This window comes from Formica exsecta, unplaced genomic scaffold (genome assembly GCF_003651465.1).
Source record: "Formica exsecta isolate Colony F162 unplaced genomic scaffold, ASM365146v1 scaffold812, whole genome shotgun sequence".
Lineage (NCBI taxonomy): Eukaryota > Metazoa > Arthropoda > Insecta > Hymenoptera > Formicidae > Formica > Formica exsecta.
This window is the reverse complement of record NW_021853584.1, coordinates 188244-207648: the sequence shown is the minus strand read 5'-3', so window position 1 is coordinate 207648 and position 19405 is coordinate 188244. Positions and strand designations below refer to the sequence as shown.

Genomic DNA, 19405 nt, shown 5'->3' with positions numbered 1-19405 from the left:
AGGCCGTCATCAGTTTCGCCGTCGCTTCAGTTTGCAACCTTCGGCACATTTGAAAGAAGAACAAGAAGATACAACGACAAAGAATGTCAGGTAATGTGTGAAAGAGTTTCTTTCACAATTTTTATTTCTCACTACATTCGTCAACCTGTAATTAATCATTAATGGTCAAGTAATTTTAAATTAAGATTATTCAACTATTCTTCTACTGACTAATCTTCAAGTAATAAAAGATTTAAAATTAATTTCCAAGAAAAATATATGTATATTAAACTCGCGTAAATTAAAGAATTTAAAGAGTATATATTCATATATCGATTTTTTAATCTTATTTTCGTTCTCTTCCCCAGAGTTAATAAAATTAGAAAAATGGCAAAACTCGGTTATCTCAACACATTTTTATTAACTTTTTCTTGCCTGGGAATTTTTTTCGATCGTTATTAAATTTTCAGGAAAAGAATCGAGTCAATAAATAAAAAAAGAGGGAACTTACAACGCATATTTTTCGAGAGAGACAAGAATTAAGACACTAATAAGTTTATTAACGTAATCTTCATATGCAATAGCTGCGAAACAAAAGTTTTATTTTTTATACATGTGAATTCTTGTCGCCAGAAATTCCACGGCACAAATGATGAAAGGCCGTCATCAGTTTCGCCGTCGCTTCAGTTTGCAACCTTCGGCACATTTGAAAGAAGAACAAGAAGATACAACGACAAAGAATGTCAGGTAATGTGTGAAAGAGTTTCTTTCACAATTTTTATTTCTCACTACATTCGTCAACCTGTAATTAATCATTAATGGTCAAATAATTTTAAATTAAGATTATTCAACTATTCTTCTACTAACTAATCTCTTCAAGTAATAAAAGATTTAAAATTAATTTCCAAGAAAAATAATGTTATTTTTAACATTCTTTCTATTAGTCGACGTAACTCTATCACTTTTATAATCACTGGAATATAAAAATCACTGGAACGAATCGCAATTATAATTAACGTATGAGTCATTTTTAAGAAGAAAAGTTCCATGATACGTGATAGAACCAATATTAATCTTTTCATCCCTTTGAAAGAGGAGAGATTCATCTTCTTTCCGGGAGACGCGTTCTTTGAAGCAACATGCAGATACAGTGTGTTCGATTTTCGATATTATATCTCCTCGGTACCTGAGACGCGAACTTAAAGTCTCAACACAAGACGCTATTCGTGTTCGAAGTAATAAGTCGTAGGCCGGAAAAATTGCTTTCAGCGTAAAATCTCGCTTGGATGCGCGATATATATCTTGCCTTTTTCCTGCACTTTCCTTTTCGTTACCATCCATTTCTCGTGACTAGCCAGCTATCAGAGTTTAGTTCGCGCTTTAATTTCAAGACGAATCTGCGCGAGAAGGGAAGCTCGCTTTTCCTTCTTTGTGTACCCGGTAATGACTACGTCTGACTTCTTCTAATAAGCGCAGATGATTACGAAGAGACGAAGATATTTAGAGACAGCTGCTGCTATTTGGTGCATGTAAAAGCGACTGTATGGCCTCGCCGCTCACAAGAGGCATTCTCTAGCATCGATAATGCCTCGTATTCAGGACACTCTATACAAAACTGTGGTATTCAATAACATGCGCTTCCTTGTATCGTGTATCCTTCGCGTTCATTAACGCAGCATTCTCTTCGTTGAATGATTGTCTTTCTTAAATAGAGAATGTATGGTTATCTCTTTATTTCCGCCATTGTATTACGGAAGAGATTGTATTCTATTGTTTCCGTTAATAACAATATCTCTCATAACAATTCCTCTCGTACCTCTTAATGCGTGCAGCGATTGATATCTATTTAGAGAGATATATTTGAATACACATTGTAATGAAAAATGTTGATAAAACTGTTGATTTGTACTTCCGTACAAATCTGTTATCGTAATTGTAATATTGCTTTGCTGAAACTCAACTTTTTAAAAGTTTGATATTATCAAGTAAAACCTAAGTTAATGAAAAGGATGTGTTAACATTTCAGGAACGACAGATTGTCAGAATCGGACAGCGGTGGTGGAAAATCGGCCGAGAGTTCGATTCGGCATAAGATCGTGATGATGGGCGCAGCGAAAGTGGGCAAGTCAGCAATAATTAATCAGTTTCTTTACAGTACATTCACGCCGAAGTATAAGCGCACCGTCGAGGAGATGCATCACGGTGATTTCAATGTTTCCGGGATCCAGTTGACTCTCGACATTTTAGACACATCCGGCTCATACGAGTTTCCGGCAATGAGAGATTTATCGATCAAATCAGCTGATGCCTTTGTTCTGGTTTACGATGTCAATGATGCTAACACGTTTCTCGAGGTGAAGACCCTCAGGGCTCAGATACTCAGCACGAAAGGAGCCGTCCCAATAGTGGTCGTTGGTAACAAGATCGATCTCGTAGAAACGGAGCAGGAGGTGAGTTTCGACGACAATAAGATTATCGTTGACCTCTTTACTTTCCTTTGGAATTTTCAGAGGATTTTGGACACAGTTTCTCCGTTTTCATAAAAGAGATTATTAAATAAAAGCTTGCACTTGCACAATTCTAAGAAAATTTATTCTATTCTTAAAATTTTATAAAATCTTTTACAATATTTTGGAAAAAAAGATATTTATTGTATTACATTATTCTGGAGATTTATATCCCGATCTAAACCTGATTAGAGCCCGATAAGAATTGAATGTTTGTCCAAACTTCGTATAATCATGAATTCGAAATCACAAATATAGGAAAATTTGCGCGTAGAAATATTTATAAATCTGACAAGTAGAGTACATGCAAATAGTATCTAAAATGTCAGAATTTGAAAACGCAAACAAAAATTTAAATTTTTTTCTAAATAATATTTAAGTGTATGTATAAAAAACATTAAAAAACAAATGGTGAATTAAAATTTAGAATGTATATAATAATGAAAATTGTATACATATTGTAAAGTTAAATAATATTGAACCTAATTATCTGTGTAATAAGTTAACGTTATAATGATGAAAATAAATTGCAGGTGGACACCGAGAGCACGAGAGAGTTAGTAACCATGAAATGGGAAAACGGCTTCGTGGAAGTGTCTGCAAAGGAGAACCTAAATATCTCCCAAGTATTTAAAGAGCTTCTCATCCAAGCTAAGCTGAAGTATAATCTAAGCCCGGCACTGCAACGTCGTCGTCGGCAATCTCTGCCACCTCCGCAGCACATGAATTCGCGTAGTAGCAGCACCCACGTGCCATCCCCAACTCAGCTTCAACACCTGCAACAGATTCGCGAACGCTCCGATTCCAAAAGGAATTCTTGCATTTTGTCGTAAGGCGAGACCCTTGCTGATATCGCCGCGATAAATCTCCCCTGACGATTCCACCGATTATATCGGTGCAACCAAATCGATCGGCGTCCAATCTGAGAATTATCAAATGTGACAGATGACAGATGATTCATTGATCCGGATAAGGTTTTATTTACGGGCTATGGGATATGATATAAGCTATGGGTATCGATTGTGCAAGATTTCGATAATTCGCGCAAAGCCACGAAAAATGTCACGATAATTCGTTATTTCGTCCGTCAAACATGCAAAATATTTAAACGAGTCTAAAAACGTGCATGTATTCAGAGGAGTTTTGCTCTAATGTCAATATTTTTAAATAATGTCAAAATGACGGATCTTCTATATGAGTAATGAAAATTTAAGGAAAATTTAATGAAAAAACACATTCCATGGTAAAAATATAAAATATAAAAATATAAATATTACTGAATCTCTTTTTCAAATATAGAATATAGATACATATTATTAAAGATTACTTTTTATATGATTAACTAAAATACTAAATCTTTTATTTTGAATTTTGGAATACGCGATTTCTGGAATTTCTGTATCTTTAGATCTGCAATATTTTCAATAATTATATGAGAGTCACACTTGGTTTGTTTAATTAAAGAAAATTATTTTGCAAAACTTTCTCTAATGTGTGCGAAAACATTAGGATCTTGTCTCATACACAAAGTGTAGTTCAGAAGAATAATATTCTAAATATTTAACTAAAATATATATTAAAATGCAATTGTGTCCAGTTCTTTTCGTTCAATCTATGTGAATACTTTCGTCAATTTGATGGAAATAACGTACATAAGACATCAACAAAAAATAACAAGCTAATAGCAGTATAGTGTAAGTAAAAAAAAAGTATCACACACATGAGTCTGTATACATCGCTTCTTTCAATTTTGTAATAACTATCCATCTGGATAGTGAACAATTTCAAAGAGTCAATTTCTATTACGGCATCACTCTAACAAAGCGTTATTTGTTTCTTCGAATGCGAAGAACATATTTCATAAAAATATAGATATACTATATATTCTATTAGTAACTTTTGCAACTTATTGTAAACAATTTCTCTACTTGTCGCAAATACGACAAATACGCAAATACTGATTGATAGGGACTATGAAGCAAACCTTAAAAAAATCAGTTTTCAAAGAAATTAAAGATGATGCAAGATTAAAGAGAGTACTCTTTTCATATTCTATAAAGTAAAGATCAAGAATTTGTGAAATTTCTTGAAAAAAGTTATTAACTTCCAATATGTAGAATTTCAAAAATATAAGAGATGTTTTGTTACTATACACTTATATCTGCATTAAGATATATTAACAAGACTTTCTAATCAAGACTTTCTAAACAAGATCTTTCTTCCATATTGTCTGTCAACTGCGATCGGAACAATGATCTAAATAAACCAATAATTGTGCGTTTGTCTATATACCGGATTTATATAAAGATAATAATAAAATAATTCCGAATTATGTATAATTACATAGTTTTATCATTATACATACATTTGAATATCGTATTTCAGGGTTACTTCACACTGCCCGGCCTTTTATTATCATGAATTATACGTATATATTGTAAAAGTCAAGAAGATAATACTACAAAAACTTATCAACTTTCTATATAGTTATATATATAATAAGAATTGGTTCTTATCTCTTTATTTTTTGTATGAATATATACACATTTTGTATTAAAAGAGATATACATGTACATAAAATTGTAACGTTGACATACATTTACATCTTGCTATTTTTAAATTTGCATTATGGATTTAATTTTACACAAATATATACAATTAAAAGGATGCCGGACCGTCCTGTTTTACCGGCCATAATAATTATGTATTTGCTTAATATAAGGGTTTTGCGGTGTGTACGTGTAAAATAGGATACCTCTCCACTCGGAAATGCATGAAGGAATATAAGTGAACGTTTGAAAATGTATTTGAAAGCCTAGTAAGAAACATTTCGGTGTGCAAAATGTTGCATAGTAAAATCTTTTTTATAAAGCTTCTAAACTCACTTCTCAAAGTTTATTAATACTCTTTGATAAAATGCCGAGTGCGGAGTTCACTTGTTAGGCACGTGCAGGTTGCAGGTTTTTTATATTAAGTAAATGTTGACGGCAGAAGCCGATAACAAAACTGTAATTTTTTAATTTTTTTTCACTTTTCATATGAAATCATAAACCCCGCACTCCGTTATTATGTATACTTTAATTATGGAAAAGGATTTGTTGATATCTATAATCAACAAAAATATTTTGCAATCCTACTAATATTTGCATTCTGTCGGTATCCGGCATCCTCTTAAGCATTCTAATATAATCTTAATATAAATTGCATACATATATGTGTGTGTGTGTGTGTGTGCGTGCGTGCGTGTGCGTGCGTGCGTGTGCGTGCGTGCGTGTGCGTGCGTGCGTGTGCGTGTGTGTGTGTGTGTGTGTGTGTGTGTGTGTGTGTGTGTGTGTGTGTGTGTGTGTGTGTGTGTGTGTGTGTGTGTGTGTGTGTGTGTGTGTGTGTGTGTGTGTGTGTGTGTGTGTGTGTGTGTGTGTGTGTGTGTGTGTGTGTGTGTGTGTGTGTGTGTGTGTGTGTGTGTGTGTGTGTGTGTGTGTGAGTGTGTGTGTGTGTCACTGATTCAGTATTTGTTAGTACTATAAGAATCAATATATAGTTTATAAGCTTTAACTAATCTAGTTATTTATAGAAAATAATAATTTAAAAATAATTACCGTTTCAAGAAAATACTTCCGGTTTTACTTTATATTTCTTTTAATAATAATATGATAAAATTTATCGTCGACATTAAACGTGTTGATAATAAAAACATAAAGTTGTATATATAACATAAATAATATTATTTTCTTATAAATATATTAGAGCGCATTCTTCCATAAGCGCAGCTTTATGAGGGAGAGAAACATAAATTAGAAAAATATGTCGTATATAATGTTTAAGTGAATTATATATGTGATCATAGTTGATTTATTTTATAATATATGATAATATGTGACTGCAGCCTTTCCTCCGTTGTCTGAATAAATTATATTAGTAACAAATGTTAGAATTACACATTTGACTTTGTATTATTGCGGATTAATAAATAAAATGTGCAGCATAAAAGTATAAGAAATAAGATCTCCTGCTTTTTGCAAGTTTGTTTTTTTCTGTAACAAAATCAAACTTTTTATTTCGTTGAATCGGACGAAATTAATATACATTGTGCAATATTGCGCATCATATAGAAACATCTATGTCGAGTCTCAATTGAGGACATTTCATCAGCATTTCGCCTATTAATAAATTACAACAATGATTTTGTTACCAATCTTATTACCATTGTTATAGTAATATTATTTGCAAAATTGCTACTCTTTCAATTGTGTAAAAAGAGAGAAGAGTAACATATATATATATATATATATACATCGCTCTTTACCTTCGTGTCTTATATATATATATTCTAATATAGATTTGATTCGTGTATGTCTCGAAACATGTACATAAAATGAGTAAATTTCAAAAGAACAAAACAAAACAGTATATTTTCTCGGATTTTTAATAATATTTCATTGGTCTACGTAATTAAAAAAGTTGAGAGAAAAAGTAATATTGAAGAAAGGCAGAAAAGCTGTTTCTCTCGTGTAAAGTTGTTCTAGATGGCGACACCGTTCAGAGATTGTGTCCTCTTGCTCACAGCTGATTCGGGATTGATTCGGATTTATTTGGGTTTCAAGTTTCAAGCAGTTTCGAGCATTCGAGCACGTGAACTGTCGATTGAAACAAGGGCGAATGGATCGAGAGTAACCCAGAGAGACTGACGACTGACGATCGCATTGCCATTCACGTCGTTCACAACTGACACGTTCAAATCAACCCGTTTCACAATGATAAACGCAGAAGGAGTCACGATGAAGCATCCACATTTCCGATTAAAGATCGACTTGTCCAAGTTTTTCCACGATGCGCGCCAATTTTGCTGGATTTTTATTGACGGGACAAAGATCCAGCAGATTTTTCACATTCAACAACACATTAGTAAACTCTTCAGCATCACAAAACCATTTCATTTATTATTAAATGATACCGAATACTTGCCGCCAATAGAGGATGTGCGTATACTTAAGGAGAATGAAACGATACAGTTAGTATAGTTTAATTTTATCAACGTTTTTCGTGGCTTATAATTTTGATTTATTGTGTTTTATTTATCTTGCAATTTTGCGGCAATTACTTGTCTTAATTATTAATTATGTATTACTAAAAAAGTAGCAATTTCATGAATTGCAGAGTAATTCCTGGGTCGGGCATAAAAAATGAAGTTGATAAAGCAGAAATATGCAATGGTTCTATGCATGATAAACAGGTCCATACGACAAATATGAAAACAGGAATAAATACATCTGATGCACTGATTGTATCTAATAATACCTTGAATGATACGCAACCAAACTCAATAAGTTAGTTTCATTTATATATTGTATTACATATAAATGCAGATAAAATAAAATGAAATCTTTATTTTATAACATAATTATTGATGATTTGCATATATTTCAGATAATACTGCAGGAAACATGTCATTTTACAGTATAATCAATGATACAGCGATTGACGATACAGAAGAAGATACAGATTCTAAAGTTACGGATAACAATTTAACAGAGGATTGTAATCTGACAGATTCTGTTATATCTATTTCAAAGAGAAAGCGAGTACGAAGACGAAAACCAAAAAATCAATCAAAAACTCAATTTACATTATCCTCTAATATGAATGAAGAAAACAAACCAAAGAAACCAAAAATTATAGATTCTTATATTATTCCATCTGGAAAGCATATACGATTTGATAATACAGAGAAGGAAGAGAATGATATTGCGAAACAAATAGTACAAGAAATATCTAGAAACGAATCTTATATGAGCAAAAATTCATCCTCTAGAGATTTAGGTAACCTTTTAGCATTGAGACAATGCTCAACGCCAGTTACATTTGCACACAAGAAAGTAAAAAACGATATTAAGATGGAAAATGAATTAAATGATGGGATAAAAAGCAAAACCTTGAATAAAATTGCGGAGAACAATATTAGCACAGAAAAAAATTTAAATAATAAAGAAAAAACACAATGCAATGAAAGCTGGATGCATAGCGATCCAGAAATAATTCCAATTATGACTAGAAAACCACAAGTTAAAGACATTATTGCCTTTAAGGTATATAATATATGGATTATTGTAATTTATATATATAAATATCAAATATATTATATCTTCTTTTTTAAATAACTATCTTTTTTTTAATTTAACATTAAATTGCAGACTTTGAAGATTGGCGCTGATTATACACCTCAATTATCTAATTTTATTGTGACTGAGGTAGTAGATTTTTGTCCACACTCTGCAAATTATTATATGAAAATAATCAGTAAGTAATATTATTTATATTTACGATTTTATTTGTTTAAAGTACATATATCATTGAATGATATAATATAATAGATGATGTGATATAGAATTAGAGAATTTTATACAAATTGATATATTATTTACAGGAGGCAAAGAAGAAGTTCAAGATCCAGTTGGAAAGTTTTCTCTTTCAGAAGACATATCCGCTAGTCACTGTGACACAGATACGTTCTTACTTAAGTCTTCACAGATAGAAGAACCTCGTTTACTTGCCTCATTTTCTAAGCCTTCCGTTTTATAAACACTTGTTTCTGTTTCATTTTATTTAAGACGCAACTGTAAGTATTTTATGTTTAGCTCGTTAATCTATGATTTTCTGTTTTTATTGAATATTGAACTTGATTGCTACTCGTTGCGATTTCTCAGATACTTAATATTTTTTATTATACTATACTTATATATATAGAAAGAGATACAATTTTTTATTTTATAATTAATATTAAAGTTATGATATAAAATAATGTTTAGTTGAATTATATGTATGCTATTTTCACATAAAATGGAATTAGTATATATATAAAAAGTCTTTATATTTAAATTTAATAAAACATTAATTTCTTATTTATAATTTTTTATATACATCTCAGGGAGAAGAAAAAAATAATAATAAATGGATATTATCATATTCAGATGAATATAATTATTAAATAAAATAAAAGATAAATAATTATTATATATCTTAAGATAACATTTATATAGATTATATAAATTCTGGATCATGCATTTTGCATTATATATGAAGAGCTTTTCAGCAAGAAACACATGAATACAATGTCATACGATTGACTATTAGATAAAAAAATTATCGAAGCTTTTAAAATTCTGTATTTGTTAGATAATTGCAAATTATCCTACCATTATCGAGTTTCTGCAACTGTGAAGTTCTATATATTATATGAATTCAGACATTGTGGGACTTTCGATATTCATTAGATTGGCAAGAGTGCCGCGATATACAGCATAACGCGCGCACGCGCATGATTCTGATTCTCTTGCCGCGCTCGCACATCGAAGTAAAGTCACATCTGTAAGGCATCGCTTATTTTCCGAAAGTACATCGCGGGTGCGAAGTAAATTATATCGTAAATGTTTTGAAAGTACTCAATGAAATATCGTAGTTTATCGCGTTAATTATTTCATATAATTGTAATTAGTGTATTAGTAAATATTTTTGATATACTGTTATTTAAATGTACGACAATATCTCTTGGGAATTTGAAATGATAATTCTTAACCAGGAGTTAACTTCAAAGGATCTGGTAAAACGACGATGTAGCGATTGGTGAGTGAATTTATTTTATATAATAATAATTTATTTTATTATACTTGTGTGCGATATACATATTATTTGAAGAGTTTGAAGACATAATAGATTAAGAGTCATATATGTGTAGCAAAGTTTTTAAGTAAATTTTTAACCGAGAAAAGGAAAAAACCGTAAATTTTGAAGGGGACCTAGCATTCTTTTCTGCAGCTTTTACATATCATTTTTAAAAATAATATATTATAAAGAAATTTTGGACACATGATCGATTATATATATATATTTGGCATAATCCTGATGAGAGAGAGAGGAGAGGGGGGAAGGAAAGAGAGAGAGAAAATTATTACAGTTAGCTTAAACAAACAATAATTAAAGCGAATAAGAGCAGATTTTATTTTGAATTTTAATCGATGTTTAATCTCATGTTGCGAAATGAGTACGTGAGAGAGAAAACAAACAAAAGATTTAGACAAACGGTTAATCTAACGAAATTCTCTTCGCATAAGATGGCATATGGTCGTGCGGAAATTGTAGGTTAACATTCTTGCTGCGAAACACGCAAGGTGTGGAGAAACCGAGTATGAGTTATTATCCTCGTTGCAATATGTCTCCGCAATTGTTTATGCCGGTGCGAACAACATCTTGTTTTGGTTACTCGGTCATGAATAATTCAAGAATTAGAGCGCGAGAATAAATATATGCCTTCGACGCTCGTAGGATTAGGACCCGCTAGTGCAAAGAATTTTGATTCGCGAAATTCGAAAGTCTATTTTTTCATGACATTCATAATCAAACAATCAGCAGAACATCGTATTAAATATGTAATATACGCCCGATACCATCGGGGTTTTTTTTTCTGTTTCAAAAGCAAATACTTTTTGTGCGCTATGTTTGACAAGATCGTTTGTCAGAATTAAAACTTGAACAAATATTTGAATACGGTCCTGTTTTACAATCAACTATTTCAATATTTATAAAGTGCTGAAAAATTATTCAAAATTCTCGACGACAGTTAGTTTGTATTCAGACTAAAAGCGGATTATAAGTACTTTTCAGTCGAATTGTTTGCACATTGTTTGACTGCTACATCATCCAATCGATGGATCCCAATCATTATGCACGTTGCAATTAATGGCATTCATTCTCTCGATTGAACGTCAATTAGAGCTCTCTTCACATATTAATTATTTGCGTACTAGGAGTGGAGATGGGAGAATCTCGTTATACATGTACCTGCTTTCAGAGGGATTCTTTTATAGATATCAATGAAAAATCGCATATTATGTAAAATACATTTAGCGAATTTAATTGCGTAGGATAAATATGATTTGTTGAAAATATGTGACAACAGTAAATTTATATAATACATTTTATATATTTCAGCAATTTTCATGAAAATTAATTTCTAGAAAATAAGAACCGGGAATTAAAGAAAAAAATTTTGAAAATAACTAGATTAAAAAATAATTAAATTTAAAAACTTTAAAGAGAATAGAATATATATATATATATGAAAATCTTATCATGAAAAATACTCATTAGAATATTATTATTCGCCTCGCGTGATATTTGAAAATAAGCGTAATGATGTATAAATAAATTTTAAACTAATGATATATTACATATTAATTTCTGCGTATCCTAAATGCTTTTTTAACAATTATATTTAAGGAGGAATCGGACGGATCAGCTACGGATCAAAAGTTAATAAATCTAATATATTTCAAGATTCATGAATTTGACATTGCATATAAAGGACTTTTAGCCTTTTAAAATATAAAATTAATAATTAATTTATAAGTTAAAGTAAAGATTTGCTCTATAGAATATAATTTAATCTCAAAATTGGAAATATTTATCTTATATCGAACTAATTCTTTTTTTTATATTGACTGTATCACGAAAATTTTATGATTGTACATAAAATTTCATGAAAATAAAACTTTTAATTCTACAGAGTAAATTTTTACTTTAACTCATATATTAATTATTAATTTTATATTTTAAAAGATGTAAATAGTGTGCAATTGCGCAATGTTAAATTTATGAATCTTAAAATGTATTAGATTTATAAAGTTCTGTTATAGCTGATCCGCCCAGTTCTTTCTTAAGCAACTGCTATATAAATCACAAGATATTTCCAGTATTTCACGAACAGGACATTACTAATTCAATATAAAAAGCGGCATAAAAATTGTGGGTTAAAAGAAATTAAATTCTTAATAAGTTACGGTAGAAACTGATGAAAGCAACCTATAATAAATCATCGGTAATTATTCATTTTATAAGAACTTTTCACTCAGACTTCACAGAATGTTTTTACGAGCTTTTTATTTTTTTATGAAAAGCAAGCTACTTTGTCTACAGCATCCAAATAACCTGCGATCTTTTATTCTGGGAAATCATTTTGTTTTTGCTACCGGGTTTTGATACTGCTATAATTTTTTGGTAATTATCTTTCGTAAATAAACTTTATGTAAATATTAATTAACTTTGCGCGCGAATAAAATAAATTTAATATTTATTCCGAAATTTTAAAATTATGAATATCTCACGGATGCATAACAGTTACTAAATTTGCATACGGAAGAGCACTTCAACTAAACCGTAAATTATAATTTTTTTTTAAATATAATGTAATTTTTATTTTACGATTACAAACTTGTATTTTCGCAATACTTGAAAAAACTAAAAGCATCGTATTTTTATGATATCACAATATTATATCATACAGCGTACGTCAATATAAGTGTAAATATGAATACGTAAATAAGCCTCCGAGATTTCAACGTATTTCTGAAGGTTTTATAAGATTCTCTTGTTTCTTTTCCCGCAACTTTCAGTGTCAAGAGTGATCGTTTCAAGTTTAAATCCTTTAAGTAGAATGAATGCGCGCGTTGCAGGTTTTCTTTCATCCATTTCTATTGTATTGTAACTTAGAAAAATTTTTTTCACGTATATATTACATATTTTCCATAGAAACGACATAAACTCGCGGATTTTAAACGAGTTCCTTTAACATGGTTGGAGCCACAATCGATGTTTAATCTAGTAGCGTTAAAACTCGATGTGCAATCACGCGCACCTTATTTATACACTGAGAAAAAAAAGTTGTTAACTTGACTAAATGCGTTCAACTATTTATTATTTCTTTAATTGAAATATTTAAGTATTTAAATTAAATACGACATATTAAATCTAACATGACGTATTTGACTTAAGTACTTAAATATTTCAATTAAAAAAATGATAATTAGTTGAACGCATTTAGTCAAGTTAACAACTTTTTTTTCTCAGTGTACAATCGCAGTTACCTTATTCTCATTGAATAAATCTCACGACGATCGATAATTTCGGGGAGAACATCGAAACTTTGAAGAACTTGAAACCGTAATCTCTCAATTGTTATTCACGGTGATTATTCTTCCTTGCCAAGTGGTAATCTTATTGCATAAATTTTCATATAAAGATATATTACTCGTGTGAAAGTTTAAGCAGTAATAACCCAGCACGCATAAATTTTAAGCAATTCGTGATTTAAAAGCAGAGGCAGAGCGAGATGGAGACGTTATAAAAATAAGACATTATAAAAATGCCGAACAGCAAACTGGACGACACGGAATGAGCCATTCGCTGTAGCAAGTATTGATTTAAAAGCTATTGACAATCCCGAATACACTTGGGTATGCTATTTGTGACGTTCGACGAAACTTTTCTACTTTCCTACGGTGAATGTATACAATCCAATTTTTACCGTTGGAAGTTGCGAATGTTTCGACACGTAAATATACATAAAATTTATGTACGTAATTTATATATAATTTATGATCTAACTTATTCATATACAATTCTTTTCTTGAAAAGTAATTGACATTACATAAGTCTGACTGATGAAAGTTTATGGAAAATTAATATATATGGATATATTCTTGCATAATCAAATCTTCGATATTTGAAAGACTTAATAAAATATTCGATGTGTGTCTTGTTTCATTCTTAATAAAGCAGAGAGAAAAAATATAAAAGAGAGAAATACAAAATCTCTTTCTCCTCTATAATAAAAATTAGCTCACACACACATACAATAAAGTCATATAGATCAGAATAACAAATAATAAATGTGCAAATAAATTATAAAAATTCTACATATACATATAATTAATCATATTTCATATGGCAATAGCAACAAAAAATTTTCAAAGTTTTATTCTAATATTAATTAATAATTAAAAATATATTTATTACTCATTTATATACTTGTATGTATATGTATATATATATGTGATATGTTTCACTCCCGCAACGAACTTGATTTTTTTATTATCGCATGGGGATCTGTAAAGTAAACTATTGTTCTGTTCTAATCGTAACACCATCGAATTTCGGAAATAAGAAGGAACCGTCCGAAGATGAACAGTAAATCACCGATCATTCGTTGAATTGCGGAGCTTACCCTTACTATTGAAGTCTTCGCGATTTATAGGACCGAGCAATCGAGCGAACAAACTCGGTGTATCTATCTTGTATCCGATAATAATTCATACCCTTTCGTGACCAGTAATATGAGGGATCTGTCGGGTGCGTGCACACTGAGATACGCGTGTATATCTACTCACGACACATCTCAATCAATTTACGTGTCGACGGTGGCGCGACCGCATGTATGTACCAATATACATGCGTCCGTGGAATAACGGATTTATGATGTATGGTGTGCAATAACATGACGAACTGATGTTGCAGGAATAAGAACACCTCGTAATACGATTTTCTTCGCGAAAAGAAAACGATGCTACAATCTGATGAAATATGACCAGTAGGGGAGGAAGGGGGGAAGAGGAAGAGTTTTATTTAGTTATCTCTAGAGAAACATTCTTTCGACACTCATCAAACGTACATAAATTTGGATCTCTCTCAAACAAGCTGTACAAATTGACCTTGTATGGTGTATATTGATAAAGTTGTAACGAAGTCTGTAACTTTTACATGCTTGACAAAACATTAAAACATTATAAGCTTTAATTAAACTTATTTGCAATATTTAATTTATTATTATAAATGGGACGTATTCAATGAATATAATACGAGGGTCATTTCAATAATGCACAATGTGGTAACGCCGCGGATTGGATGAAATTTGTGATGATCAGACGGTATTCCATATTTTGACGAACGATTTGCAAAAAAGAAAAATTTCGGATCGATAGATCTCTCACTGCTTGACCGCTGCACAGAAACAGACTTGCCTGGACAATGCAACTTTGTTTCAAACTTCACGCAAAGCATTGTGAATGTCTGTTGAATTTTTGGCCATGTAAAGTTTCAATCTTGATGTGTGATCGTTGATCTTCACGCGTCACAGTATCTGAGGCGTCTATAGAAGCCATTTCTAACACTTGTCAATTCACAATGAACACATACTATAGAAGTTTTTAAGCCACGTATCGCTTCCTCAAGTTCTCCACTACAACTGTCCAAAAATTTTGTTTGGATTGCATCATCTAGTCCGCGGCGCGGATTACCACATTGTGCATTATTTATGAAATGACCCTCGTAAATAATAACTATAATAATGAATAATTGATTAAATTAATAATTCACAGTTGTGAGTATAAAGCAATTATTAATACCAATGATTGTTAATCGATTGAAATTACAACTTCATGAATATAATAAGCCGAAATAAAGCCGAAATGTATGAAAAACCGTAATTAATGAGCGATCAACGAGAATAATCTGACTATCTCTAATTATTACTTCAGATAATGTATAATGACGGTTTCCTAGACGTATTTGCACAGATTACTCAGCCACAAGTAATAGATAATGTACGTCTTGATAAATTTCTGTCGGGTCAAAGTTCTGGATTCTTGATCTTTCATCCCTTTTGCCTGAAAACGTTATCCTACGACGCGTTTGTCGTATAAATCACTTCGAGACTCGCGAGATACATCGAGTTGAGTAACGAATTTCTAATGGTACCATTCCGTGTTCCAGTTCGGTTTTGACGTCATTCGATTTTCTGTTTCTCTTCGTGTACAAATTACGTGTATAATTGAAAGTATCCATTCATTCATTGGAAATGCTTTCGATATCGCGATTACTGCATAGAGAAAATTTCATTCATCCGTTTATTAAATTATATGCAATTTCCGACACAAAGCTTATTTAGATAAATTTGTGTACATATTTTGAATAACACATATTATAAAATATACAGATTGGAGCATTTAATTTTATAATATGCATTTGATGATGTTTCAAACTTACTATACATTTCAGTGACATAAGCACAATTTATCTAGACTTTATAAAGATATAATTATATAGTTTTTGACGTCTTAAATTCCATTCTTATACATATCTCGTATTTCTATTTTCTTCAAACGCTCTATTTATAAAGAAAGCTTTCTCTTAGCTTTCTCTAAAAAATAAAAACTGTTAAATATTAGTTAAGAAAAAAGTGAGGTTTGATATTTTGCAACAAAAATACTGAGGGTCAAAATATAATTTAAAATATATATAACATATATTAGAATATTTATCAAACAATTAATTAATTTGATGTATGCATAAATACTAGAACAATTGCTTTATGAAATCAACAGATTATTAAAATTTAAAATAATTAATGTTAGTAACACCAGCGTTACACATTTAATTTCTCATGTTTGCTTCATCTAAATTATACGTAAATTGCACCATGAAGACGTTTATTGCAAAAATTATTTTATGTAAACGAGAAAACGCTCCTGCCGCGCGAAATTATTGATATTATTACTTATTTATTCAAGAACATTATTCGGCCTACGCTAAAAGCAGATTCAATTTAACTTCGATTTTACGGCAAAATTATGTTTTTAATAACTATTGTAATTTAAATATAATACTTGTATATATATAGTTTCAAACACATGTAAATTGCTATGCAATTGTACGATAACGCAATTAATAGCCTATAGAAAAAAATAATATATACAATGGAGATTGATGTTATTTGAACTTTTTTTTAAATTATATTTTTTAGCATTTTTTAGAAAGAAATAAAAATTAGTTTATTGGATTCATATTTTTTTTATCCAACTAAAACGTCCGAGGCCACATTTCCTGCGGCGATTAATATTTCCACCATATGTGTAGTCAAAAATGAAATGGACCATTGATTCTGGGAATAAAATCGGCTTCAAATCAGGAATTAATATAGTGAATAATGTACAGTTAATATAAACCGATGTTCTCGTTAATTACTTTTTAATGGAAAACACACACTCATATGATGAATATATGCCCGCGAGTAATTCCTGCGGGAGATAAAGGTGTCTTCCTGGGTTATATTGAATTGAATTCGCAAACTCGATACAATCCTCGGAAATATACTGATATACAATTCAAAATTAGAATGGCAAATCGTAGGATTATTGCTTTAGCGTTTTACAATACTTGCGTAAAATATTCTCCAACACATCGAAAGAGTTGGTAGTGAAAATACCGAATATATCCACTGTGAAATAAATCAAACAGCGCTGCAAAAATTTTTTTCGTTTAATTTGTAAAATACTATTTTATATTATTTTTTATTTTATGATAGAACATTTTTTACAAATGAGACAAATCAAAATATAATAATATCTACATTTTTTACATTTTTTGTTGATAAAAACGATTTGAAAAAAAAAATAATTTAATAGTATTTAAATAAATTGAAAAGTATTAATTTTAATTAAATTAGAAATATAATACATATTTTTTGTTGTTTTTTCTTTGTTAGTTAATGTTTTGTATAAATAACATAAATTTATAAATTTGAGAACAATGCAGGTAAAATTAAATAATATGATAAATTTATTCACATAATAAATAAAATGTGGTATTTCTTTTATAATAGATGTGGGGAGAGAATTATTACATCTTATTTTTTTCTGTCCCATTTAGCTAAATCATATTTACGATAGAATCTGGTTTCCTATCTGATCGACAAGATTCTATATATAACTTATTCTATAAATAAATAACTTTCTGTTTAAGATACTCTAAAGTGCAATGCATATTTTGTCGATAACAAACTTCGTCTTCTTAACAACTTAGCGATTCCTAGTTAGCAAATTTGAGTTATCGAACGTCAAGACTGCCAAGTTGCATTAAACATTAAACATTCGCTTCTTTGAAGGCGTTGCAAGATACTAATAGTTCCGAAGCATTCCCATTAAACTAACGCATACTGGTAAATTGACCTTCCTAGTTTCCTGTTTACTTAGCATCAATTTACGCTGTTGAATGATACTAATATCTACATTGATTTATCGTAATCGATTAAGCCTTTTAATTGATTTGGAATCGTGTTTGCATAAAAAATATTTTAACAAAAAGCAGCAAATTTATATATATATATGGAGTAGGTTATAATATAACGCTTTTCGATAATAAAAGAGAAAGAGAGAGGAATGTATCATTTTTTAAAAAAGTTTTATAATATGCAAGTGTAGCTTTATCATTATACAGCATCGCAAATGCATAATCGGTATAAATTTCAGTATAAAATTATTTCCATACACAGAAATAAAAATTATAATGTAACATGAGACCATAGTAGCAATATTATTCCATGAATTTTCAAATTCGATGCATTTCGACAAGCTTTTGTTAAAACACGTGCGAGTGATCCCATTGCACAAGCATTAGTTGCTGAAAGTTTAATCAATGGAAATGTGAACAACCCGCGTATTTGTTCGTGCATTTTTATCAAAATTTCAGGGGAAGCATATCGGAGCAATATTTTCTACTAGCGATGGAGCTTCTCGAAACTTTTCCATTGCCGGAGCACTTGATTCGATTCACACACGTGTGCCATGTTCCGAAATATCACACTTTACACAAATTCTGATGCGCGTTGTAACATATTATACATAACACCCGGGACTTATATTCTATATCCGATGGTCTTTTCCAAGAGTATCGGCAACTTTCTTGATACAAATTATGATCTATATTTCTTCTTGTTTTTCTTTGTATATAAACAAAAAGAACCGATAAGTCACAAGTTGTCGAAGGATGAATCGAACTCGGGAAAAGACACGATATTGAAATTCTGGAGTGACTGAGTGTCTACTTGAAACTTCATGGTTACAATTACCATATTTATATCATAGAGAACACGAATTTGCACGAAAGAAAAAATTCGTGGAAAATTGGATTTATTACGTTTATCTAAATGAAATTTTACAATGGAAACTAGCATATTTATATCATATGCCTTTTTCTAATCGAGCTATTTATCTTTATCTCATCATACATATTAGCTTTATATTGTAATATATATTTCT

General features: G+C 30.6%; 3 protein-coding genes across 3 annotated transcripts in view; all 3 read left to right on the top strand.

Moving 5' to 3' along the window:
• The first annotated feature begins 590 nt into the window (after nucleotides 1-590).
• On the top strand, nucleotides 591-4157 carry LOC115244378 (ras-related protein Rap1). Its single transcript, XM_029821972.1, has 3 exons — nucleotides 591-726; nucleotides 2006-2429; nucleotides 3020-4157. The coding sequence occupies exons 1-3, from the start codon at nucleotides 629-631 to the stop codon at nucleotides 3317-3319; spliced, it is 822 nt and encodes a 273-aa protein (XP_029677832.1). The 5' UTR covers nucleotides 591-628; the 3' UTR covers nucleotides 3320-4157.
• A 3080-nt stretch (nucleotides 4158-7237) lies between these two features.
• LOC115244375 lies at nucleotides 7238-9310 on the top strand. Its single transcript, XM_029821968.1, has 5 exons — nucleotides 7238-7494; nucleotides 7641-7810; nucleotides 7911-8569; nucleotides 8675-8780; nucleotides 8908-9310. The coding sequence occupies exons 1-5, from the start codon at nucleotides 7238-7240 to the stop codon at nucleotides 9060-9062; spliced, it is 1347 nt and encodes a 448-aa protein (XP_029677828.1). The 3' UTR covers nucleotides 9063-9310.
• Nucleotides 9311-9448: 138 nt separating this feature from the next.
• The window catches only part of LOC115244376 (somatostatin receptor type 2-like), a 73206-nt gene continuing 63249 nt past the window's right edge, over nucleotides 9449-19405 (top strand). Inside the window, exon 1 of the transcript XR_003885368.1 lies at nucleotides 9449-10103. The gene's annotated coding sequence lies outside the window, so the exon portion shown is untranslated. The remainder of the gene's footprint in view (nucleotides 10104-19405) is intronic.

Coding starts and splice junctions, on each gene's coding strand:
- LOC115244378 (XM_029821972.1), top strand. CDS start 629: ATGATGAAAGGCCGTCATCAGTTTCGCCGTCGCTTCAGTTTGCAACCT. Junction 727..2,005: donor ACAACGACAAAGAATGTCAG/GTAATGTGTGAA, acceptor TTAACATTTCAG/GAACGACAGATTGTCAGAAT. Junction 2,430..3,019: donor TCGTAGAAACGGAGCAGGAG/GTGAGTTTCGAC, acceptor AATAAATTGCAG/GTGGACACCGAGAGCACGAG.
- LOC115244375 (XM_029821968.1), top strand. CDS start 7,238: ATGATAAACGCAGAAGGAGTCACGATGAAGCATCCACATTTCCGATTA. Junction 7,495..7,640: donor AAGGAGAATGAAACGATACA/GTTAGTATAGTT, acceptor CATGAATTGCAG/AGTAATTCCTGGGTCGGGCA. Junction 7,811..7,910: donor TACGCAACCAAACTCAATAA/GTTAGTTTCATT, acceptor CATATATTTCAG/ATAATACTGCAGGAAACATG.